The 26,744-nt window shown below is 36.4% G+C and overlaps 1 protein-coding gene across 2 annotated transcripts in view; it reads right to left on the minus strand.

Annotated features, from left to right (window-relative positions):
* ago3a (argonaute RISC catalytic component 3a) overlaps positions 1-26,744 on the minus strand; it is a 49,698-nt gene that overhangs the window by 6,440 nt on the left and 16,514 nt on the right. Inside the window, exons 2-18 of one of the 2 annotated variants that reach the window (XM_079894652.1) lie at positions 20,724-20,895; positions 20,523-20,643; positions 19,257-19,465; positions 18,186-18,322; positions 16,671-16,805; positions 15,386-15,473; positions 14,289-14,436; positions 14,093-14,212; positions 10,780-10,902; positions 7,853-7,986; positions 6,786-6,970; positions 6,553-6,712; positions 5,358-5,448; positions 5,069-5,263; positions 4,852-4,986; positions 2,137-2,238; positions 1,593-1,792 (exon numbers count right to left, since the gene is read on the minus strand). In XM_079894652.1, coding sequence (XP_079750778.1) covers positions 1,593-1,792; positions 2,137-2,238; positions 4,852-4,986; positions 5,069-5,263; positions 5,358-5,448; positions 6,553-6,712; positions 6,786-6,970; positions 7,853-7,986; positions 10,780-10,902; positions 14,093-14,212; positions 14,289-14,436; positions 15,386-15,473; positions 16,671-16,805; positions 18,186-18,322; positions 19,257-19,465; positions 20,523-20,643; positions 20,724-20,895 — 2,455 coding nt within the window. Of the gene's footprint in view, positions 1-1,592; positions 1,793-2,136; positions 2,239-4,851; positions 4,987-5,068; positions 5,264-5,357; positions 5,449-6,552; positions 6,713-6,785; positions 6,971-7,852; positions 7,987-10,758; positions 10,903-14,092; positions 14,213-14,288; positions 14,437-15,385; positions 15,474-16,670; positions 16,806-18,185; positions 18,323-19,256; positions 19,466-20,522; positions 20,644-20,723; positions 20,896-26,744 lie in introns of both variants that reach the window. The other variant, XM_079894651.1, reaches the window with a different exon arrangement.

Consider the following 26,744-nt stretch of genomic DNA (forward strand, 5'->3'; position numbering starts at 1 on the left):
CTACATTTGATTTAATTACATGGCAACAATTAATTTTACTCAAATTAATTTTATGCAACGGTAAGAGAAAATCTCTCACTGCTCTTTACTGAATATATTTAATTCATACAAAGAAGAATATTCAGCGTTTTATTTTACATTTAATTATTCAGTTTCTGTCTGTAGTGTTTCCTACTTGGATAGCACAGAAATAAACAAGCTTTCTGCATTTTCTTGTTTTGTTGCCAACTGTACATCTAACATCATAAATACGGTAAATGTGGTATCCTATTTTATATATATGTATGTATGCATGTATGTATGTATGTATGTATGTATGTGTGTGTATGCATGTATATATACACATACATACATATATACACGAACAGACACACACTCACATATATACACGAACAGACACACACTCACACATATACATATATACACGCACAGACACACACTCACACATATACATATATACACGCACAGACACACACACACACATATACATATATACACGCACAGACACACACTCACACATATACATATATACACGCACAGACACACACACACACATATACATATATACACGAACAGACACACACACACATATACATATATACACGCACAGACACACACACACACACACACACATACATATATACACGCACAGACACATATACATATATACACGAACAGACACACACTCACACATATACATATATACACGCACAGACACACACACACATATACATATATACACGAACAGACACACACTCACACATATACATATATACACGAACAGACACACACTCACACATATACATATATACACGCACAGACACACACACACATATACATATATACACGAACAGACACACACTCACACATATACATATATACACGAACAGACACACACACACATATACATATATACACGAACAGACACACACACACACACACACACATACATATATACACGCACAGACACATATACATATATACACGAACAGACACACACTCACACATATACATATATACACGCACAGACACACACTCACACATATACATATATACACGCACAGACACACACACACACATATACATATATACACGCACAGACACACACTCACACATATACATATATACACGCACAGACACACACACACACATATACATATATACACGAACAGACACACACACACATATACATATATACACGCACAGACACATATACATATATACACGCACAGACACACACTCACACATATACATATATACACGCACAGACACACACACACATACATACATATATACACGCACAGACACACACACACACACACACACACACACACACACATACATATATACACGCACAGACACACACACACACACATACACATACATATATACATGCACAGACACACACACATATATACATATACACACACACCACAAATGTTTGGAAATTACAGCCATAAAATCAGTTATTTTGATCGTAAAAAATAAAACAAATCCTAGTGGGACTGGAGCAATATACTGAAAATTCACAATACAATACATAATTTTTCTGCTATATCCCCAGTAATAGTGCACTGTTGAAACACACACACCTGTCGTGTTCTTTGTCCACCAAGTGGTAGCGGGCACGGAAGGCCACCAGGTGGGCGTAGTAGGCTGGCGCAGGGATGGAGACGGAGCGGGTACAGCGCACGTACGTGTGGCACAACTGGTAAGTGAGCAGCTGGAACTCATCAGCAGTGAAGCAGTTGTCGTCCCACAGGACATGGTAGTGGGAGGGTCGGCTAGTGCCCTGAGACGAGAGGAAGAAGAGTCAAACTCACACCGAATGCCTTCAAAAACATCTTATACAATCCTGTAGTTGATGATGTCTTTAAAACATCCTAGTGCAACAGCCCTGACAATTTAGAGTGAGTTTTTTTGTGATAATTGTGTGACATTCAGCCTTTTTATATACAGACTGGATGCGTGTTCTGGATTACATAACAGTTCTTTGACCTGATAAATCCAAATCTGCGTGCAAAATCATTTGTCAAGTAAACAAGGAGCCATTTAATACGCAACACTAGACCAGAGGGCAGCTTAAAGACAGGAGGAGGCATTTCAGGCTGTGAGAATGTGTGAATGTGTCTGTACCTGTATTCCAGCATGACTGCAGAGGTAAAAGTCAAACTCGTAGGGGTGCGTGATATCCGTGTCTACTGTCGTACCAGCAGGAATGTTTCCGCTGCGACCCACCTGTGCGGGAAATACACAGAGTCATTAAAAAACACAACATGTGCAGCCTTCAGGTTTGTCTCATAATCGCCCCTGAAGACAATTCACCAGATGGTATTCATTCCAGAGCTCTTAATAAACTCCCGGGTTTTCTGTTGACTTGAATATAGTTATTAACTCGTACTCGACAGATAAATCAACTTACCGATAAAAGCATTGTTTTAATAGTGTATTAAAATAAACATTTTAAAAATATTATATTTAACTAAATCTAAAACAAAAACATTTCCGTTACTTAAAAAATATTAAAATACTTAAACTTGTTTTATTTTAGCTAGTTGATAATATTTCTATTTTTATTTTATAGTTTAACTTGCACTAAAATAACTAAAACAAAAATTTACAAAAACTATATAGACATGATGTATGACAAAAACACAACAAAATCTATTAATAGTAAAATAGACTTTAACTGAAATTAAAATGAAAAAATATTAAAAAAAAAAAAAACCGAATAATCTCAATACTAAAATAAAAACATTTAAAAAAAATGGCAAAAGGACATAAAAAACAAAAATGAAAACTGAAAACAAAATAAAAGCCAACTCAAACTATTAATAAATAGTATAATAACACTAACAATTTACACATTATTATTATTTTTATTTTTATATTGTAGTGTTATCTCTAATTATAACAAATTAAGACCGAAATATAGGCTATTACTGTTGGAAATGTATATATAAATGGGTTTTACACTACGTTACAATAATATTTATATCCTAAATTCTTAACTTTCAAGAGTTCAAACCCTCAAGCTTTTAAAATGTATATATATATATATATATATATATATATATATATATATATATATATATATATATATATATATATATAATACTAAAATAACACTGGTAAATATACAGTGAGGAAAATAAGTATTTGAACACCCTGCTATTTTGCAAGTTCTCCCACTTGTAAATCATGGAGGGGTCTGAAATTGTCATCGTAGGTGCATGTCCACTGTGAGAGACATAATCTAAAAAAAAAAAAATCCAGAAATCACAATATATGATTTAACTATTTATTTGTATGATACAGCTGCAAATAAGTATTTGAACACCTGTCTATCAGCTAGAATTCTGACCCTCAAAGACCTGTTAGTCTGCCTTTAAAATGTCCACCTCCACTCCATTTATTATCCTAAATTAGATGCACCTGTTTGAGGTCGTTAGCTGCATAAAGACACCTGTCCACCCCATACAATCAGTAAGAATCCAACTACTAACATGGCCAAGACCAAAGAGCTGTCCAAAGACACTAGAGACAAAATTGTACACCTCCACAAGGCTGGAAAGGGCTACGGGGAAATTGCCAAGCAGCTTGGTGAAAAAAGGTCCACTGTTGGAGCAATCATTAGAAAATGGAAGAAGCTAAACATGACTGTCAATCTCCCTCGGACTGGGGCTCCATGCAAGATCTCACCTCGTGGGGTCTCAATGATCCTAAGAAAGTTGAGAAATCAGCCCAGAACTACACGGGAGGAGCTGGTCAATGACCTGAAAAGAGCTGGGACCACCGTTTCCAAGGTTACTGTTGGTAATACACTAAGACGTCATGGTTTGAAATCATGCATGGCACGGAAGGTTCCCCTGCTTAAACCAGCACATGTCAAGTTTGCCAATGACCATTTGGATGATCCAGAGGAGTCATGGGAGAAAGTCATGTGGTCAGATGAGACCAAAATAGAACTCTTTGGTCAAAATTCCACTAAACGTGTTTGGAGGAAGAAGAATGATAAGTACCATCCCAAGAACACCATCCCTACTGTGAAGCATGGGGGTGGTAGCATCATGCTTTGGGGGTGTTTATCTGCACATGGGACAGGGCGACTGCACTGTATTAAGGAGAGGATGACCGGGGCCATGTATTGCGAGATTTTGGGGAACAACCTCCTTCCCTCAGTTAGAGCATTGAAGATGGGTCGAGGCTGGGTCTTCCAACATGACAATGACCCGAAGCACACAGCCAGGATAACCAAGGAGTGACTCTGTAAGAAGCATATCAAGGTTCTGGCGTGGCCTAGCCAGTCTCCAGACCTAAACCCAATAGAGAATCTTTGGAGGGAGCTCAAACTCCGTGTTTCTCAGCGACAGCCCAGAAACCTGACTGATCTAGAGAAGATCTGTGTGGAGGAGTGGGCCAAAATCCCTCCTGCAGTGTGTGCAAACCTGGTGAAAAACTACAGGAAACGTTTGACCTCTGTAATTGCAAACAAAGGCTACTGTACCAAATATTAACATTGATTTTCTCAGGTGTTCAAATACTTATTTGCAGCTGTATCATACAAATAAATAGTTAAAAAAATCATACATTGTGATTTCAGGATTTTTTTTTTAGATTACATCTCTCACAGTGGACATGCACCTACGATGACAATTTCAGACCCCTCCATGATTTCTAAGTGGGAGAACTTGCAAAATAGCAGGGTGTTCAAATACTTATTTTCCTCACTGTAAGTCCTGTGTGTTGGCCACTGTCGCTGTCCCAGGCCGCAATTCACCGTGTGCGTTCAGTGCAAGAACAACCTGCTGTTTAATGAAGTGGACAGCCAGAGATTGCTCAAAGTCTCACCCTCTCATTGCGATCGGCACAGAAGAGGCGCGTATGGTGCCGTTTCTGCACCACTATATACGTGATGCCGGGCTGGTACTCCTTCTCCAGACTGATACAGGCCTCTCGGATGGCCAGCAGCTCGTAGTACAACACCTGCGAGCAGAAATAAAACATTTTCAAACGAACATGAAACTAGTAATAGACCAATATGTCAGCAACACAAATGAATCCACACCTGTCTAAACTGGCCCTCGGATACGCCGTCCCTGTAGAAGATGATTCTGGTGGGTTTGTAGCGAGTGGACTTGTAGAACTGAATGAGTAGCTCTCGCACCATAGAGGCCAAGTCCTGAATCACCTCCTGTCTGGGTCTCTGGACACGCACTGTGGCACAATACCTGCTGGGATGAGCGTCCATACTGCCCACAACCTACAGCAAAGTACATTTTATATTGATGATGTAGCTCAATTTTATAGCATATTTAATATATGTGTTACATCATCCAGCCTCAAGCTATACTGACTGCTGCAATGGATGGTTTCTTCCCATCTCCTGCTGGTGGATGTGTGACATCCGCCCCCAGAAAGATGACCGGCTGCTGGAACACCGAAGGCCTGAGAAACAGCACACATAAATGTTAACGCGTCCACCATATTGAACACCATCAGAAACCAGCCGTAAGCATGAATACTGCATTTGATAGTGTCTACAAATCAGCTTTGCCTGCATGTAGTCGGTCCTAGGCTGAGGAATAGCCTCCCCTTATCCTTGAGATCCCTGTCCTCTTTACACGAGTTTAAATTTAAGCTAAAGTTTTATCTTTTTGACCGGGCATTTCACTAAATCTCAATTATGTGTTCATGGTTTACTTTGCTCCTTCTTTCATGTTTCCTGGACTTTTACCTTGTAAAGCACAGAGGTCAACTTCTGTTGTGTTTATTTGTGCTATATAAATAAAATGAAATGTAATATAGTTAATAAATTCTGGTTTCCCCATAGGGGGTTCTTGATTTGATTTGATGACAAGCTAATAAATAATGAAATGGAAAGTAAAAGTAAACCAGTATTCCACCAAAATAAAAGCAAGAGGATTTGAAATGTTAAAATCTAGAGGGTTTGAACATTCGGAAGGTAAAAATTTAAGATAAATATTAGTATAGTAACTTTTAGTGTATATATATATATATATATATATATATATATATATATATTATAAATCTATATAAAGTAATAGCCTTTATTTGTGTTTTAATTTTTTTATAATTAGAGATAAAACTACTATATAATAATAATAATAATAATAATAATAATAATGTATTGTTATTGTTATGTTAAAAATATCTGACAAAATATTTGCAACAGTAATAGCCTATATTTCTGTCTTCATTTCATATAATTACATATAAAACTACTATATAATAATAATAAAAATGTATTGTTGTTGTTGTTATGTTATGAAATATCTAACAAAATAGTTGCACTTTTTTTTGCCAATATACAGAAATCCTAAAAAAAAAAAAAACTTGTTCAAAAAAACAACAATAAATATGTATCTGTTCACTTGCATGTCATGTGACCATTAACCATTATCTTTGATTTTATGTCAAAGGCTGACAAAAACATTAAGGAATAATTAGCAGCCTGTTTAAAAACAGCCAATGAGCAGAGCCGATTATGTTCTGTTAATCAAAATAAGGCTGGGGGAAATGTTTACACACCGTTGATGCGGGACCAGGATGTTGTTGATGCCGCCGAGTTTGACGTTGATTTTGAGGCAGAGGTTGGAAAGCGTCTGAGGCGAGGTCTTCACCACGTTCTTCACCTGCACACACTGAGTGGCCATTCCTAGAAGAGTGTCTCCAACACGCTTCACTTCCGCTGCACAGATCAAGCGTGAGTTGGTTAGTCTGAAGGCTAACAGGAGGTTCGGCTCTGTGTGAGATGCTCTTACCGTAGACGGGTGTCTTTCCCGGCAGGATGACGATGATGAGCTGCAGTCCAGAGTAGGTGTTCTTCAGGTGCCTGAACATGGGCTCCACGCTGTCGGCTCCCTGTGCGTACTTACAGAAACACGGCTGGCCCTGGATGGGCATCCCAGCATCCTTTGAGATCTTACGCAGCTGGTCGGTGAAACCCCTGTGGGGAAAAAAATAATTCAGACACTTTGATGTATGGAAAGTACATAATGACGATTAAAAGAAATAAAACCGAAATCGTCATATGGCTTAGCGTGATTATCAGATATAATTCTAATGCATGCGCTGCGTGTTACAGAGTGAAGCGCGGCACTGTGTTCTTGTGTTCTGCGGTTTTCCGTCAAAATAAAAGTTGTAAGGTAAAATAAAATTATTATTGATGTTTTTCTTAAATACTTGATTTTCTTATTTTACAGTGAAATATTACAATTGTAATATTTCTTATTTTGCTTTTATTTAGGAAATGCTAATAATTTTATTTAATAATATTAATAATTGTATTATTATTACTACTACTTTTGATCTATATTGATGTATAATCACAGAATATTGGCAAAATGTGCAGCCCCAAAAACAAACAGCAAGTCTGAAATCACTTTTTAAATTGCAATTTTTATCAGATAAATCGCAATTAGAAATTACAATAGCAATATTTCTTATTTAGTTTTCATTTAAGATTTTTTTTACATTTTATTTATGTATAATAATAATAGATAATAATAATTATTAGAAGTATTAATATAATTATTAATAATAACAACAAGAATTATTGCATTATTATTAAAATTATTATTTTACAATCATCTGTAAAACAATCATCTGACTGTTAATTGGATTATGAAAAATAATAATTATAATTTTATAGCCATGATGATATATAACCACAACATATTGGCCTTTTTTTTTTTTTTTTTTCGCAAAGCAATCACAATTTTTATCAGAAAAATTTTAAAGTTTGGAGTTTTTTCTCCAAATCACAAAGCCCTTCAGGTGATGAAAAGGAATGAACTTGTAAGCAAGTCAGTTTGGCGTGGGGTCTTACTTGAGAATCTCTTCTCTGCACTGTCTCTGCGTGGCGAAGCAGGCGATGGCCCACATCTTGATCTCCACCCCGGTATGAAACTGTTTCCCTCTCATGTCCCAAACTCCATGACTGGGTGTGGCCACAGTGCGATTCTGCAACGACAGCTCAAGGTTGATCTGCTGCACAAGACAAGTGTGAGCAAAAACACAGGGCACACAGATATACCACTGATACTGGAACTGAACATGACTGGAACACATGAATAAATCATTACTGGACTGAACTGGAGGAAAAATACAATTAAGAGTGTAACTTTACAAGTACATTTCACAAAACAGGCCTGCACATAGGGAAGAACGGAGGCAATTATAACACAAACAAAAATTATTCAATCATGCTAGTAAAGCTAGTAAGATGACACATATTGAGCACATGATCACTAGATTTATATACATTTTCTTTTAATCAAACATGTAAATATCAAAATTGCAAGTTTATCAATCAGTAATCTCAGATTTGTAGCCTCAGTTTGTAGTCAAATTCATTAACTGCACCCACAGATTTCTAGAAATCTGTTCCTACTGAATCATTAGGGGTTTTCACACTTAAACTAGTTAACCCTGGGTCATTCTAAACCCCGGGTTAACGGAATCTGGGTTAATGAGTTATCTTGCTTCATGTTTCATATTGCTTTATAACCTGACTTCTCACACTGCACATTTATTAACCCTGGGTTTAAGTCCTTGACACTGATTGGGCGAACGCAGAACATGATATGTTTACATAAAGGCTTTAGCGTTGAGCATCCTCATATTATATCTTGCCGACTGTACTATCAAGTTTATCCTGAACTGACTTTTCGGACTATAAAGGTAAGAATGAAATGGTGTCTTCTCGTTTCCGTGATGGTGAATATGAGGTATGCGATTGGCTGTCGGTTACTAAGCCTCTAGTCGTAACATTCTAACACTATCGTTTCACATTACACACATTTGGCACCATAATCCAGGGTTAACAGCGCAAAAGAGGCTCTAGTAATTCAGGGTTTTCTAGTAAAACAGGGTTTCATAACCCGGGTAAAAAAAAATATTAAAATATATTTTAACCCTAAAATATTATACAATTGTAATTCTAATAAAATATCTGTAGCTTAGAAAATGGTCACTAAAACTAAAAGAGACACTGAAATTTTACAAAAAACATATATATAGTGATGCACGGATGTGTAAATTGTGGCCAATACCGATAACCGATATTAATATTGCTGTTATGGCCGATACCGATATTTACCGATGTCGATATCTCTGTATAGAAAACACATTTTTATGATAATCAAATAAAGAGCTATTTTCCAAAACACATTTTTTTTTTTTTAGCTTTTGTAATTTATTTTAAGAAATGACTGATATTGGGCACCTTTATCTGTGTGCAAAATATGTCATCAGATTTTCAGAAGAAAAAAATACAAATATTTTTTTTTAGAAAGGATACAAGTGTGTCCTGAATGCACACTATGAATAAGGATGAAAAGGCAATGAATAGGCAATGTCAATGTCTGAGAGTTTTGTATAACATGCTCATTGGGTTAAATGGTGAGATTGACTAGGGCTGTCACTTTTGAGAAAAATCTAATTCGAACGGATATCAAATATCAAGCAATGTATTAGAATATCTACGAGTCAAAAATGCATCATGAAGAAGAAAAAAACATAATATAAGTCGCACTGGCCTATAAGTCGCATTTATTTAGAAATTTATTTCACACAAAAAAAACCAATGTTACGGATGGGACAGTTCTCCGTTACGGACGTGACCGCTCTGAAAGCGGCACTAAAAGACTGCTTTAAAACTTTCACAGAGACCTCAAACAGAAAGCACAAAGCCATTGTTTTGACATCGGAACGATACCGATGTGTAAAAAAATGACCATATTGGCCAATATTATATCGGCGGCCGATATATCGTGCACCACTAATATTAATGATTAAATAATTGTGGATCTTAATAGACCTTAAGCCCAATGTGAACCAAAAAAAGGAAAAAAATAAATTAAATTAAATAAAAATCTACAAAAGGATTTTAAATATTTATTTTTTTTGGATGTACAGTATTTTTTCTTCAGCGGTCTTAAGTTGTTTTTTTAAATTTAATCTATTTTATCTCTAGGATGTTGGATAAAAATGAAATAAGACATGAATGACAGATGCTAATATATATAATAATACAAGATTTTATAATGGCTGAGGTTGGGAGCGACTGTAACACTGTTTATAAAATAATAATATGGCTGAACTGAAAGTTTTTAAAATACATAAACATTATCTCGTTGAAGTATCAAATTAAAGACTTGACTTATCAGCTTAGCAATGTTTTAGTACAAAAACATATACGATTATAAATATATAGAATATAACAAATATATATAGAATAGAATATATATATATATATATATATATATATACACATTTTAATAACACGATTCCCAGGGTATGCATGAAATGATCAAATTCATACCTTTAATGCAATGCAAGAGCAAGTAACTTTCTGCCGAATGCATAAACGTAAGTTATATAAAAGTGTTAAAAATGCCTCTTTTAGACCATAAGTTACCATTGCCTCCGATCTCCTGTCATTTTAAAAAAAGCATGTAATTGTACAAAATCACACAAAACCATAATTCATTCTCAGACTATATAGACAGCCAAACTGAACTGACTCAAAGACATCAATAAACATTCTTTCGTTCATTCATTTATCTAAAACAACAAGAAAAATCACTGTCAGCTTGTTTACTTTAGGAGTTATTGCACACTTCACACATCACAGCATCAGTGATTAGGAGCTGTTAGTTCCTCCAGGAGAGGCTATTCACTCATTCAGACAGACAGACACAGAGAGATGTGGGTGATTGAAAAGAAGGGTACCATAAAGTGCTCTGTGCTCACCCTGCCCCCGTACTGCAGCATGGGCGCAGGCAACACGCGCCCCGTCACATGGGCCATCTCGTCTCGCACCTTGAACTGAAACTCCTGAACAAAAGGGTCTGCTTCATAGTTAGCGCTGCGCACCTGGAAACACACAGACAAAGATCATTAAGGCCTGAAAAATAAATTAAAATTAGTTTTTTTCTCTAGTTAATACTTAATTTGCTCTCAAACATTTTGTTTTAAATATGCGATGCATTCGGTTTTAATGCATTTAGTTTTAATGCATCTAAATAAAACAACTTCACTTAGAAATGCATGAAATTATGGAAGTAAAATATGTTTTATGTTGCCTGTAATGTTACAGCTGTTCTCCAGTACAATAATGCCAGTGCCAATATTACGCAATTCTTACATTTCTTACATCCTAAACCAATTAGTAACAATTAGTTACGAAAGTAGTAACAAGAGTAAAACAGAGATTTACCTTAACAGGCACCAAATAATTAGGTTTTTATTTAGCACTTTTATCGATTAGCAGTGTTGTTACTGTTAAATAAAAGTTTTGCAAATTGGTTTTGGATACAAATATTACATTAAAAACTTAAACTTTGAAAATGCTGCCTTGGCAACTTACTAAAATAAAATAAGTTACTAAAATTACAAAAACTGAAATCAAAATAAATTCAAGCTTAACAGAAATACAAAAACTAATAAAAATGACAAAGGCACAAACTTACTAAAACTGAAAATATAAAAATAAAAGCTAATTGAAAATATACTATAATCTATAATAATATATAAATAATACTAAAACATCACTGTCTATTAGTCCTAAAATCAATCAATTTTAAAGCATAACTAGTTATGCTATACATATATACATACATACATACACACACATACATATATATTTGGATATGGTATCAACTTAGTGTGAATAAATGCACTAAACTGCACTAAACTGCATCCTAAATTACCCAGAATTCAGATTATATTAGATTTGAAATGAACCTTTCCTGAGACTGACTGAACACACAAGGTGTTTGTCAGAAACATTTCTTGCTACGAGCTGATAAATCCCAGCTCAGATCCTGCTGTACTTCGGAGTGTGAAAATACTCTCAACCGTGGTATTTTTAGCTCTGTCTCAAAGCTAGACTTTTTCATTTGGGACATTTCATTGGCCTCGTCAGTTGCATGCCACCCACGCGGTCTCTCCGCTCTTGTTTGGAGATCTAAATGAGAAATCAACCACGGCAACACGCAGTCAGCTGCTCGGATTCAGCGCCTGATTGGCTGTCATTTTAATAAGGTATAAAGAGCAGCAGTGCTTCAATTACACGTTAGCAGCTCAAACCCGACGGTAGCGGCAGCAGGCAGACTGTAAATCTGCAGGGAGTGAGGTAAAGAGTTCAGAACACAGCTAATCAGCTCGCTATGAACTCGCTGACCTCCATTAATGCAGACAGCAACCTGACTTCATTCAGATCCACCACACGGACAGCCGGAGCAGGCTTTAATACACTGCTGGAAGATCTTATGTGATCCTCAGAAGTGTGCATCTGGATTATTATGCAACCAAATTAAGAGCACATCTGGATTATTATAGTTACCTAAAACTGTAAAAAGAATTGCTACTTGAGACAAATTATAATTGTTTTTAACTTGTTTTAGTTCAGCTAGTTGCCATGGCAACATTTAAAATTTTCATTTAGTTTGACTTCAGGGTCTCTACACGTTTTTCCATTTCAAAATTCCATACTTTTCCAGACAAATGGTTTTAAAATCAAACTGTTAACATGCATGTTACATTCTGACTATATATGCTATTATGTTGCCAAATAATTTACATAATGTACTGTAACTGATACAAATTAATTTACAACAAACCCAGACACGTTCAGTGCTTTTTATTTTATTATTTTTTGCAGCATTTTATTAAATATATAAAGTTAAAATACAGGATTATGTTTGATGCACTTTTTATTAAAAAATATTTTACATTTATATTACAAATTATATAGTGTTTGATCAAATTTATTTTTATTTAGAAGATATTATTTTCTAAATAATATCAGGATATGGCATCCAGTATAATAAAGTTTGGTAGAAATTTACTGCTAAAATAATTTATTATCAGGCATTATCACTCCATCCAAGTCCTAACCCATAAAGTACTCAACCATATAGCATTATTTTCAGTATATTAGTCTATAAACACTCGCACGGTGCAAATCTGACTAAATGGAAATGACTAAAAATCTAATTCTATAATGTGTAGGAACCAGTGATGCGCGGGTCAATGTATAAACAACCTGCACCCGACCGACGTTTTCAACTAACCCGCCCGCAACTCGGACCGCAAAAAAAAGAAAAGAAAATATTGTACCCGACCCGCTTCCTGACCCGCATTTTTTAAAAGTAGTAAATGCTCATCGTAGTGTCATTGGGCCATAGACGTAGGAACTAGGGATGCTGTATGATATAGCCTAGTGTTATGTAATAAAGGCTTGATTTATTCATTTATTTCGTTTCATTTTCGTAACAATTAAGATGCTGCATGTGTTTATCCAGTCTAATCGAAGTGTGCGTCTCTCCCCCGACTTTCCCAGCAAAAATCCGCCCCTCTCAGAAAATACATAAAACTGACATTACTGAGCTATATGCGTTTAAAAGTAGCCTATTAAAATGGTACAATGGCATTGCTCAGTTCAACGTTTTGGGAAATCGGGCATTTTGTCCCACGTCAGGATTTATTCAAAAGTTAATAACGCTCAACATTCAAAAGGTAGGCCTAAATAAGGATTTCCCACTTGTATTAGTAGGCTTAGGCTATTTCGCCACGTGGATGCCCAATTGAAGCTCTCACAAGCACAACATTTGTGTATTTGCGGAGCTTCCACTCCCTAGTCTTCACCTTTTCACTTGCCTCCATCTCTACCTGCAGACTGAGCTCATGTGTCATAAAAGTGTAGGCCTATGTAGTTCATAGAAAATTGTGTCTAGTACTATATAAATTACAAAGGTTTAATTGGCATCTTTATTTCAAACGACCCGACCGACCGCGACCCGAATATCATTAAAAATATTTTTGGATGACTCGTAACCGCGGGTAACCGCTCATTTTGGATCAACCCGCGCATCACTGGTAGGAACCCTGTAACTTGATCATAACCTAAAACTAAATTTTTTTTTTTTTTTTATAAAAAACAACAAATTTACTAAAACTTTAACTAAAATAAAAAAAATGGAAAATATAAAAACTATTTCAAAATATTAAAAACTATATAGTCTCTCAGTGGCACTAAAATAATGGCTTTAAAGGCACTCACCAGTCTGCTGATCTCCTCTTGTCGGTCTGGTGCTGATCTCGCTGTGGCTTTGATCATGGTGGAGGTTTGATTATCTGTCAGTTTCTTGATGCACCGCTGCCCTGCTACAATGTTGCACACCTACGAGAACAGCAGAGCGTATAAGAACAGAGTCTGTGGTCTATGGCCATCACAGCGTGAGGATGACAGGACTCACCTCCAGGGGCAGGTAGGTGTGTTTCTGCTCCTGGCCCACCTGTAGACAGGGCAGGTGCGGGTATTTGAGCTGCAGGTTGTACTTTTCTCTGAAATACTGAGCTACTGTTCGTTCTACAGTTTGGCCATTCTCCAACTGCAAAGGGAACCTGGAAGAAATCAGGAAACTTGATCAAACAACACACCACCACTAGAGGGCATCAAAAACCAGAGCTAACCTGCTTCCCTCAGTCCAAACATTTGGCTACTTTTTTGACAATGCAGTTTTGCATACTACACTATTTTTGTTGTAATTATTATAATACTTAATAGTATTACAGTAATAAGAATCATCATTTAAAATATTAGGACCTGTAAAAACAAAATGCTTTAATAATAATTATGAGGAAAATGTAATAGTCAAGAAAAAAATTCAAACCATTTTAAATGGCACAAAACAATTTCATTTTATCTGTTAAAATAAATAAAATAGATAATTAAATTAAGATATATATATATATACACACACATATATAATGATAGAAAATTAAATTAAGATGGATGGATGGATGGATGGATGGATGTATAGATGGATGGATGTATAGACAGATGGATGTATAGACGGATGGATGTATGGACGGATGGATGTATAGACGTATGGATGGATGGATGGATGGATGGATGGATGGATGGATGGACGGACGGATGGATGTATAGACGGATGGATGTATAGACGGATGGATGGATGGATGGATGGACGGATGGATGGATGGATATATAGACGGATGGATGTATGGACGGATGGATGTATAGACGGATGGATGTATGTATGGATGGATGGATGGATGGATGGATGGACGGATGGATGGATGGATGGATGGATGGACGGACGGATGGATGTATAGACGGATGGATGTATAAACGGATGGATGGATGGATGGATGGACGGATGGATGGATGGATATATAGACGGATGGATGTATGGACGGATGGATGTATAGACGGATGGATGTATGTATGTATGGATGGATGGATGGATGGGTGAATAGATATATAGATTTCTTTGTCCTAAAATGTATCACTATAACACGCTTCAGTTTCGGCGGCGGTTTGACTAACGTTTGGTGGCTGGCAGGGCGGCGGGTCACATTGCAGACCCGGTACTTCCTCCGCATGGTTCCGCAGTGGGTCACCTCCACTTTCAGACCTGCACAGAAACCAGCCAATGAGAAAGAGACAAGCACATACAGGGGGGTTGGACATTGAAACTGAAAAAGCTGGAGGTTTCACTCATATATATTTGCGGCCTGATCGTAAGAGTGAGAAGGATGAATTATCAGAGCAATAGCACAGCTGTACATAAACTACTGCAATCCACACAACATAATTGGAGACATATGGTTGGACAAATTGTTGGTGCACGTCTCGCTTGCTCATCTGTGACCAAGTATTTGTGGTGTATCGAGAGCTATGGTATGCAGGGTAATGTGGACCACCACGTAAGAGGAACCACATCCAACAGGAGTAACTGTCGACAGAAGAGGAAGCTGTCTGAAAGAGATGTCCAGGTATTAAAAAAAAACCCACAGCTGTCCAACTCACTGCAGAATTAAACTCACACCTCGACTCTCCTGTTTCCACCAAAACTCTTCGTCAGGAGTTCACAGTCGGGCTGCTATAGCCAAACGTTTGGTCATTCGTGCCAATGCCAAATGCTGGTTTCATTGGTGCCAACAGTGCAAATCTTGGGCTGTGGACAATGTGAAACACGTATCATTTTCTGATGAGTCTTTCCCACATCCGTGTGATTTACGGAGAAGAGAAACCCAAAAGAGGCTGAACACCCGGACTGTCGCTGCCCAGGGTTAAGCCAGCGGAGGATCATTGATGGTTTGAGCTGCAATACCATGACAATCCTGACTGTGCTTGATAGACGCGTCACTGCCAGGGACTACCGAACCATTCTGGAGGACCATGTGCCCTGTATCAGCATGATAATACACCAATACACCGCAAGACTGGAGACCGAATGGTTTGATGAAGGTCAAAGTGAAGTTGAACATCTCCCATGGCCTGCACAGTCACCAGATCTGAACATTATTGAGCCACTTTGGGTTGTTTTGGAGGAGCAATTCAGAAAAGGTTTTCCTCCACCATCATCACATAGTAACCTAGCCACTGTTCTGAAAGAGAAATGGCTCAAAATCCCTCTGGTTGCTGTGAAGGACTTGTATCTGTCATTCTCAAGATGAATTGATGCTGCATTGGCCGTAAAAGGAGGCCCTAGACCATACTAATAAATTATTGTGGACTAAAACCAGGTGTTTCAGTTTCATTGTCCAACCCCTACACACAAACACACAGGAACACACAGGAACACACAGGAACTCACAGGAACACGTACCTTTGATTTCTTTGGTGAATTTGACTCTGTGGGAGTCTGTGAGGGGGCGAGGCTGCTCATCGATGTTGTGGATGTCCAGAACCTCACACATGAACTGAATAACTGGCTGTGCTTTGTAGAAAGCCGTGGCTGACACTGCGAGACAAAAGAGATGAAAACTGATGAAAACGCAGTTCAAATCATCATTTAGAAGAGGTCATGAGGAATCCATCCTCTGCAGTAAAAAAAATAAAAATGTTCAGTGATGTCGCAGCATTGAGGGAAAAATTATATATATATATATATATATATATATATATATATATATATATATATATATATATATCTTTTTCCCTGAAAATATTAGAAAATCAAGTTGTAACAAAAAGGAGAAGTGGCTTGTTTTTTTTGTCAGTGATCCCTATTGCAGGGCTTTATGCCAAGTGATTGCTTATGATCTACTTGATGAATTATGACAATATTTACTTTATGGTGTTTGTATCGTAACATGTTTCAGATGGTTGCAAGAGTGCATATTTTATCTACCGCTTCTTTTTGACTGAGCAACTTGATGTAAAGACATTTCAAGATAAGAAGTACTGGTTTATTATGAGCTTGTTTAAAATTAAAATTTCCAAATGTACATTTCTTTTTCTTTCTGGTTATTATTCGTATTTCGGTTATATAATAAATTGTACCTGTCATTTAATTCAATGCTTTAAATTAAATCATTTTGCTTGTAAATGTCTCCTCGTATCCCTTTATTAAGGAAAAACAAATGATTTGATAAATTTCACTGCACCCCTAAAGTTTTTTAAACACTCCTAAAATTATAAAATTAGGAGCACATATGCTCCCTGGGAAAAAAGTAAGCGTAAAGCCCTGTATTGGGTGTTTAGCTATATGTTATCTATATATGTTTTTTTCTAATTTGACTTCACTAAACTTTCAGCATACTAAAATATCTGGTCCAGTTAAGATGTTGCTCTTTATTAGTCCTGTGAGAAAGCAAACACAAATGTTAATGTGAACTCAAAGCCAGTCTTTCGCGCTCTTTCTGAGACCATTCACTCCATTATAAGTGTTACAATGAGCCAGTGAAAGGAGAGACGATTTCAGACGGTTAGACTTTTCCCTGCCCTTTAGTGGAGAGGGGGAGGAGTAGGCGATGCAACCAATTGACTTATGGGAGACTGAGAGAGCGGGAAACATGCAGACGGAGAGACACAGAACTGGTGAACTTGGAGAGAGAGAGGGAGAGAGAGAGAGAGAGAGAGAGAGAGAGAGAGAGAGAGAGAGAGAGAGAGAGAGAGAGAGAGAGAGAGAGAGAGAGAGAGAGAGAGAGAGAGAGAGAGAGAGAGAGAGAGAGAGAGAGAGAGAGAGAGAGAGAAAAAGAGGGACTCATTTAACGCCCCCCTTCAATCAAACAAACCCCCACCCGCCATCTTTCATCCCCAGGGCAACAGTGTGAACAGTTCCCACACTCTGTGCTAACACACATGCTAAGCCTCGTCAGGAAACTCAAAGGATGCACACCGTCGATGTTGAGCATCATCTTCCACATGGCTGGCCGAACTGACTGGTGGAAGCCGAACCACACCTCCCTGCCTCCTCCCAGAGGATGGTCGTAGCCCTCCGGAGCAGAGAAGAATGAGCGGCCCACGGGTGTGTACCTGAGAGAAACAATCACAGGATGTTATATACTTCATGTATCCACTAAACCCAACAGTTGATAAAGTTATAGTAAAGAAAACGTTCAAGTCGGCATGAAATCAAAACTGACCCTATTTGTTTTCTTAGTTAATGCTTAAATGTTACTGTGAAAGATTTATCCATGCATGCATATATATATATATATATATATATATATATATATATATATATATATATATATATATATATATACACTATAATCTTTAAAAATGTCATAACTTGCTTTTCCTGTGATATGTTCACTTGACGTCTATGACGTATGAAAGTCCTTGCAATCAACAACCAACAGATAAAATCAAGAAGACCCAGCCTTTTCACTAGAAAATACACTACCGTTCAAAAGTGGTCTATCTTATGAGAGAAATAAACTTGGGAAAAATGCAGTAATATCATGAAATGTAGTTTATTCGTGTGATCTGCATCATTACTCCAGTCTTCAGTGTCACATAATCCTTCAGAAATCATTCTAATATGATGATTTGCTGCTTGAGAAACATGTCTTATTATTATCAATGTTGATAACGGTACAGCTTAATTTTATTTTAGGATTCTTTGATGAATAGTATGATCAAATAGCATTTTTTGAAACATAAATCTTTTGTAACACTGTAAAATGTCTTTATTGTCACTTTTGATACCGTAAAGTCGATCACAACTTTTATCACAACCAATTTTAAGCATCTTTTGTTTGCAGAATCCACTTGCTTATTTGCAACTTGATATTTTGATATCTAATGCATTGACATATGCAAACTGTGTTTAAATAGCTCCGGGGTCACAGTTTAATGATAAAATATATTATATGAGCTATAAGGTGCGTAGGCGTGTCAGGGCGACCAGCTAATGTTTATTTGTGTGTGAGACATTCTGAGATACGGCTGCACGTGCACTCACTTCATGGAGGGTAGATGGCGTAGAACCACATCCACAGCGTGAACTGGGTTGGTGCTGATTGGCTTGTCCAGCTCCAAGGGCTCTGACATACTGCGACCAGTGAGTACCTCGTGCAACAGGTGCCAGCTCACCAGGGACACAAACTTAATACTGACTTTAAAGGGTCGGTCTTTGCCTCCTTCCCCTGGCAGCGTGACATCCAGATCCACCTGTGGACACATAACAAGTAGTAATGCAGCAATACATTTTTTTTTTTATTATTTAAAAAAATATTTATTATTAAAAATGTGAATACAAATGCGATTTAAACTTCAATAAAAAAAATCTTTGCTATTTGCTAAGGATTTGCTATCCTAGTTATTTGTAGTTGGAGTGCACAATTTGGCCAAAACTTTGTGATTCTATATAAATATGACCATATAATAATAATAATAATAATAATAATAATTAGCAGTAGTAGTATAAATAAAATTACAGTAAAATTTCACTGTAAAATAATATATATTTTTAAATAATATAATTTTATTTTACATTACAACAGTTAAATTACAATACTAATATTTATTGCTTAATAATTGTTTATGGCAATTTCTTCATTTTCAAACGTTAAACCATCAAATTTTTATTTTGATGGAAAGCCCCTTAAAGGGATAGTTCACCCAAAAATGAAAATTATCCCATAATTTACTCACCCTCAAGCCATGCTAGGTGTACATGAGTTTCTTCATTCAGCCGAACACAGTCAAAGTTAGATTAAAAACTATCCTGGCTCTTCCCAGCTTTAATATGGGAGTGAATGGTACCTGCAATTTTGAAGCCCAAAAAAGCGCATCCATCCATCATAAAAGTAATCCATACGGCTCCATAATTATAACTTTATAAACTATAATCTCTGGCTTCCGGTAACGGCCGTACGCAAGTCAAATTCTGGCGGAAAAGTGACCTCTGACCCGACACCTAGGATGGCTTGGGATCATTTTCATTTTTGGGTGAACTAACTTTTAAAGCTTCTCTTATGTTGATAAGTGCTTCTCATCACAAGTTTGGGAAGATGGTTAATTTAGAGCAGATGCAGAAGCCAAGCCATATCAAGATTTCTGTTTTATTTTGATTAATCATCCTGCCCTAGAATATCAAGATGATTTTAATGTGCACATTTCCTACAGAGCATGTCATTGAATAATTTCTGCATCCAAACAGAGTGCACCCATGATGCCTAAATGGGTTGATTCACTATGCTTTTGAACAGAGCGGGTGTTTCTTTACCCCAGCTGGCGCCACAGGTAGTGGGTTGGCGGTGTAGAGACTTTTCTTCCCATCATAAACTGGCCTTCGATCCCCAAAGATGGTGACCTTAAAGTGCTGCACCATGGAGTCCACAACCTCCCTGCAGAGACAACATCACTCATCAGGAGCACGTCCACAAGAGCCAGTCATAAACTTTGAGTAATTCCTCAAACATCCTACCTGTTCACACGGCGTGGACACTTCTCAGGCTTGATGTCCACCTCATACAGGTAGACGTCCATCTTGGGGATCTCCACCTGGAAGCAGTTGGCCAGCAGCTTGATGGGTTTCCCCATGGTGCCATAGCCGGGCCTCCGTGGCACGGAGAACAGGGACTGGGCCCCAACGGCTCCTGGAGTGAGGAGGACAGAATAAGACTTTAACATAACTGGCCAGACAAGGTGGATATGTCCTCAATCAAGAACAGCTTTCAAAACAACAACGCAAAATAAAAATCCAAAAGAAATCCAAAAAAGCCAAATCTCGCCCATCATATAATGAACAAATGTATCAACACTTCAAGCGTCTGATGCAACACACGTTCAGCTGATGGACACACCGTTTCTATTTTTGTTTGCATTGCTACTTCAACTGGTCTTTAATAAAATCATTAGAAATTATTATAAATAAATAGGCTACTAAATATTTTAATATTCAATATATATTATTAAATATAATATAAATAGCATGTGTGTGTGAATTGACTGTTTTTACATTAAATAGATAAATAATAATTCAATAATAAATAAATGTAACAATAATACTAATAGTAATAATAAATTATCATACATTTTAAATAATAATGATATTATTAAATAGGGGTGCTCCGATCAGGATTTTTGGGGCCGATCACCGGTCCGATACTAATAAATAAATACTAAATATTTAAATATTCAATATAAATTAGTAAATATAATATAAATGTGTGTGAACTGACTGTTTTTAAATTAAATTTAAATAGCTGAATAATTGTATTTGTTATATATTTAAATAATAATAAGTTTAATAATAATTCAATAATAAATACATTTAACAATAATACTAATAGTAATATTATTATTATTCTATTTATTATTATTAATATTATTATTATTAATAATAATATATAATAATAATAATAATAATAATAATAATAATTATACATTTTCAGTAAATTATATTAAAAATGGTAAAAATAGAAGCAGTAAAAACAATACCAATTCAAATATTTTAATACCGATAATAATAATAATAATAATAATAATAATGAATAACAATGACAATTTTTATTATTACAATAATATCAACAACAATAATATATTTTCAAAGCTAGCTTGTAATGGCAAAAAGATGCTGAATCAAATCACAATATATGTTAAAATAAGTTCTCAAAACGATGAGTAAGAGATAAATTATGTTGATTTATGGACAGACTACAGTCAGTTCAAGCCAGTTACATCATCGCTCAGCTCTCGAGTGAATGGAAACGTTCGGTTCTGAGTTTCACAGATCCCCTGGCTGAACACCGGCACCATTTCAGTACAAATTGGGAAAGGGACTAGTTCTGAAGGCTGTCTGCTAGTGACAAAGAAGAAGCCATTGCCCTCGACAGCCGGCTGATGCCCACAGAGAGATGCTGAAACTGTAATACCAGCTTCATGATGGAGTTTGACAGTGATTGCAGTTAATGGTTCCCTGACTGTGAGACGCCCAGGGCACGCTTGCAGAGTTCAGCAACTTTGTGGAGGAAGGGGGAAAAAACACAATAAGCAGAAGTGATGGTGATGCTCAATGAATCAATGTTGTCATTCTCAGAAATGGGATTTCTGACCCACAAGTCACTTTTGTGCAGTGACATCAAGCTGTATTAAACTGATCCTCATGGCCCACACATCCGGTCATACACACTTCTGTTTCAAATACATCTCTCACCTGCATGGGCAGTGGTTAGATGTCATCCATTTAAAGATAAAGTTAAAGGTGATGCATGCACCTGATTTCTCTCTTTGCCAGGTTCAATGTGCAAAGACGGGTTAGCACAATAACAATCAAAACTAAATCAAATACTAAATCAAAACCTTGATACTATAGGCAGACTATTGATAATGCATGATAGATTCGCATATCACGTAAAGGGTCCATTTACCAATCCATTTTGATACATGCATGTAATCTGTCATGTCCAAAAGCATTTCCAAATACATTCTCCAAAAATTCCACAACATAAACATAATATATTGTGAAGCGAGGGAAAGATCAAACAGTCGAAAAGTAATGAAAGCTCAATTAAAAGGTAGACAAGTTTATCACAATTTTATGTTCTTCACCATAAGTGATCAAAAATAAATCACAAGAGGCAAGAAATAAAAAGAACAACAAATTGATTTAAAACGTATTAAAACGAATGAGAGAATTAAAAAAAACAATACACAAATAAAGTGCAAATTGAAAATAAAATAGTAAAATATTTCAAAAATAATAATAAAAATATATGAATATAGCTATAAACAAAACACTCTGAATGTTTGGTTAAATGGTCCAACATGTTCTGATTCAACAAATGGTGTAAATTCAGAGCAGGACTTCCTGTTTGTCCAAACAAAGTGAGTTTTTGGTAAACCTAAATGAAAAAAAAAATCATTTCATTTGATACCACTAGCCAGGGGCGGTTCTAAGGTCAGAGGATATTCGGGGCTTTAGCCCAAACTAAAATTGGGTATTTTTATTTAAAGGAATTAATTAATTATAAAAGCGATTTAAGAGAATAAAGAAAAAGAAAGGCTTATTGTATTAGTGAAATAATTGTAACCATTTGCAAATAATATTTTATTTTTAAGTATGCATGCATTCTCTCTAAATAAATCAAGGAAATTATAGCATACTTTCAATTCAAAAAGGCAAAATTTGATAAATTAATAAAAAAAGTTGAGTAATTTGCGTCACCGGATACTGTCGGTAGTTGAACATTTCTATTGTAAAACAGTCAAATATTAAATGTTTATCTACTTACATTTTACCAGGCATTCGTTCACTTCTTTAATTCTTCTTTAAGACCGCTGAACTTTTAGTCTTCCTAACAACAAACAGAGCGGTGCATAGTGGAGCACATCAGAGCAGCATCAAGAATATCAAAGATATTGCAGTGAATCTCTTATTTGCATCTTAAGTTTATGTTTATTGCTAATAATAATGACAGGTTTGCGAAAGTGCAGAACTCTGTGAGCTCGCGCAAAACACATCTTCAGCACGGCGACTCATTTAAACGCCTCTGATTGGCCGATGCGTTCAACAGACATGTCTGTGATTGGCTACAATCGCTGCAAAAGCACGTCGTAAGTACCTTTAATGCAAAGGGAAAAATATAAATAAAACTGTAATATGCACTTTTCATGATTAGGTAATCATGGCTGCTGTAATCTTATTCACATTTGTTTTTCTGATTATATGAGAAAGACAAGGTAACAAAATATTCAGGGTTTACTAAAAACATTCGGGGCTTAAGCCCCCTTAGCCCAGCCCTAGCGCCGCCCAGATATTATACGCTTCGCCTTTAAGATGACAACCCAGTGTGTCAAAACACAAGCAGTCTGCAGCATCTAACAAGATTCTGGTAACGAGACAGCAGAAGTTTACCGAAGGTTCAGTCCGGCATTACCCATCAAATGGCCTCTGAGATGCATCTGTGCTAAACGCGTGTCGGGCTGAGAGTGATTCATCCCGGTTTGACTCATAACCGCTGCTCAAGAGGCCAGTCTTCAGAGCTGAAGAGAGCAGGGTCACGTTTAAAAAAAACAAGACTCGCTCACAGAAGCTGGCGAGGGTCAGAATGAATCATTAGTGGGTGTGTGTAATGAGTGCAAACATCGGCTTCCAGGAGAAAAACTTAATTGATTTTAGTGATAACGTACAAACCCTTCATGACAAACCTAACATGAAGAGGCTTGCTACAAAATAACCATTACTCATCTTCTTTTATGTTGCCCTGTCATTTTTTATAATACATATGCATGTACTCTAACTCTACCATTCAAAAGTTTGAGGTCAGAAAGTGTTAGTTTTTTTTAAAGAAATTAATACTTTTATTGAGCAAGGACGCATTGAATTGGTTAAGAGTGACAGTAAAAACATTTATAATGTCAGATCTCTATTTCAAATAAACGCCGTTCTTTTGAACTTTCTATTCATCAAAGAACACTGAAACAATGTATCAGTTTCCACATAAACATGAAGCAGCAGCACAACTGTTTTCAACACTGATAATAATCAGCAAATCCTCATATTAGAGTGATTTCTGAAGGATCATGTGACACTGAAGACTGGAGTAATGATGCTGAAAATTCAGCTTTGATCACAGGAATAAATTACACTTTTACAATATATTCATAAAGAAAACAGTTATTTTAAATTGTAATAATATTTCACTGTTTCACTATTGTTTAATGAATTTTGCATCAAATAATTTCAGCGTTATTTTCATAAATCCCACTGACCGCAAACATTCGTGTACACTTCGTCTTGATATACCCAACGCAAAGATCAATTACTAAAAATGCATTTACATTTAGATCTCCTAAATAAATAATTTTTTTACTCAAAAACATTTGATTTGAAAAGTCAAATGTTTCAATCGTACAATGAATAAACTAAGTACATTGTAATGCAATCAATTAAATGTATATAGTGAATGTCCTGTATACTGAACAATTGTGTTTATTCAATTACTTAATTTATATTGATACTGATTCATAAAATAAATAAGTACCATTGGCCGCTTCTCTAACGCTAGTTAATAAGAGGAATCGTTCTGCCTCCACCTAAGCTCCGCCCACAAAAAACTTCACCATGTTTACTAACTGAAAAGGTGTCTATACTAAATCGTTTTTATTCAATTACATATAATTGATATTGATACTGATTATAAAAGAAATAAAGTGCCGTAACCCCTATTCGCACGGGATAAGTATTACCTGGTGACCTCTAGTCATTTGTAATAATTGCGGAGGTTGTCTGTGATCTTAATCCCGTGCGAATCGGCCATGTCTGTAATTTGTAAAGTAAAAATTCCCCCACAAATGACCTGCCATATATATATATATGTGATAATGACCTGTGATAATATTAGTCCCGTGTGAATCGGCATCTCTGTGATTTGGCGGGTCGTTTATAATTTTTTCAAGGTTTTTGTTTCCTGTGCGCTTTTTTTATCCATCTTTCATGAAGAATAAAGGCTGTGTTGGAGTGTTTTGATAGTATTTTGGGTGCTGGGTCATATCACTATACACCATACAACTATACAATTTGCAGAAAGAGAAAGCTGAACACCATCAGAAGAGCAAAAACAAAAAGAGTGATTAGATGGAGATGACATGTATATCAGCATGCGGTGAGGAACATTCTTCTGTTTATGATATATCATACAGCTAGACCTATAATAACGACAAGACATTTCCAAGCAATAGCCTATTGACATCATATCCGGGAGATAAGTCTGTAAATTTGAGTAAAATCCCAGGATTCGCTGATCCCGTGCGAAATTCAGATGTGGGGGATTTAATTTCTAAATCACACGAAGTCCCCAGATAATACTAATCCAGTGTGAATAGGGCTTTAGTCTTATTTTCTAACAAATACTTTTTTAGTATTTTATGTAATAAATTAAATTAAAATGAAAAGTAATTAAATGTACGGCTGCACGACACTGAAGAAAATTGCAATATGCGATAACTCTTTAAATAATGCGATATTCGATATGCGATACGATAATGCTTAAAGTGTGTAAAATAAACTTAAATTATCTTTAAAATATATTTAATAACCTACATGTTTCACATTCTTTTTGTGACAAGAAAACATCCCTAAACTTTTGAAAGTGAACAGCAGTGTTTTACTGAAACATATGCATATTGTGATATTTCGATATATAGTGCAGCCCTAATTAAATGCGTTTCATCTCGGATCTGGTTGGTTAGGTTCAACTGCACATATATAGGAAAACTACTTTCAGAAGCGAGGCAGCTAAAAGTGTGCGCTCACTGTTCTGTCAGGAATCTGGCTCCCCTTTTTCACCTGGTGGGCCTCTTCCAGCAGACACGGGCCAGTCCGAGAGACCCCAGCCTTTCACACGCAGCCAGACCGACAGGGGCGTCTGAAACCCCAGACCATTGTGTCTTTGTCATGGAAATCACCCTCTGCCTCCAGTAGACTGATAACCATTTGATTCTA

The sequence above is a fragment of the Squalius cephalus genome (assembly GCF_949319135.1).
Source record: "Squalius cephalus genome assembly, chromosome: 15".
NCBI lineage: Eukaryota > Metazoa > Chordata > Actinopteri > Cypriniformes > Leuciscidae > Squalius > Squalius cephalus.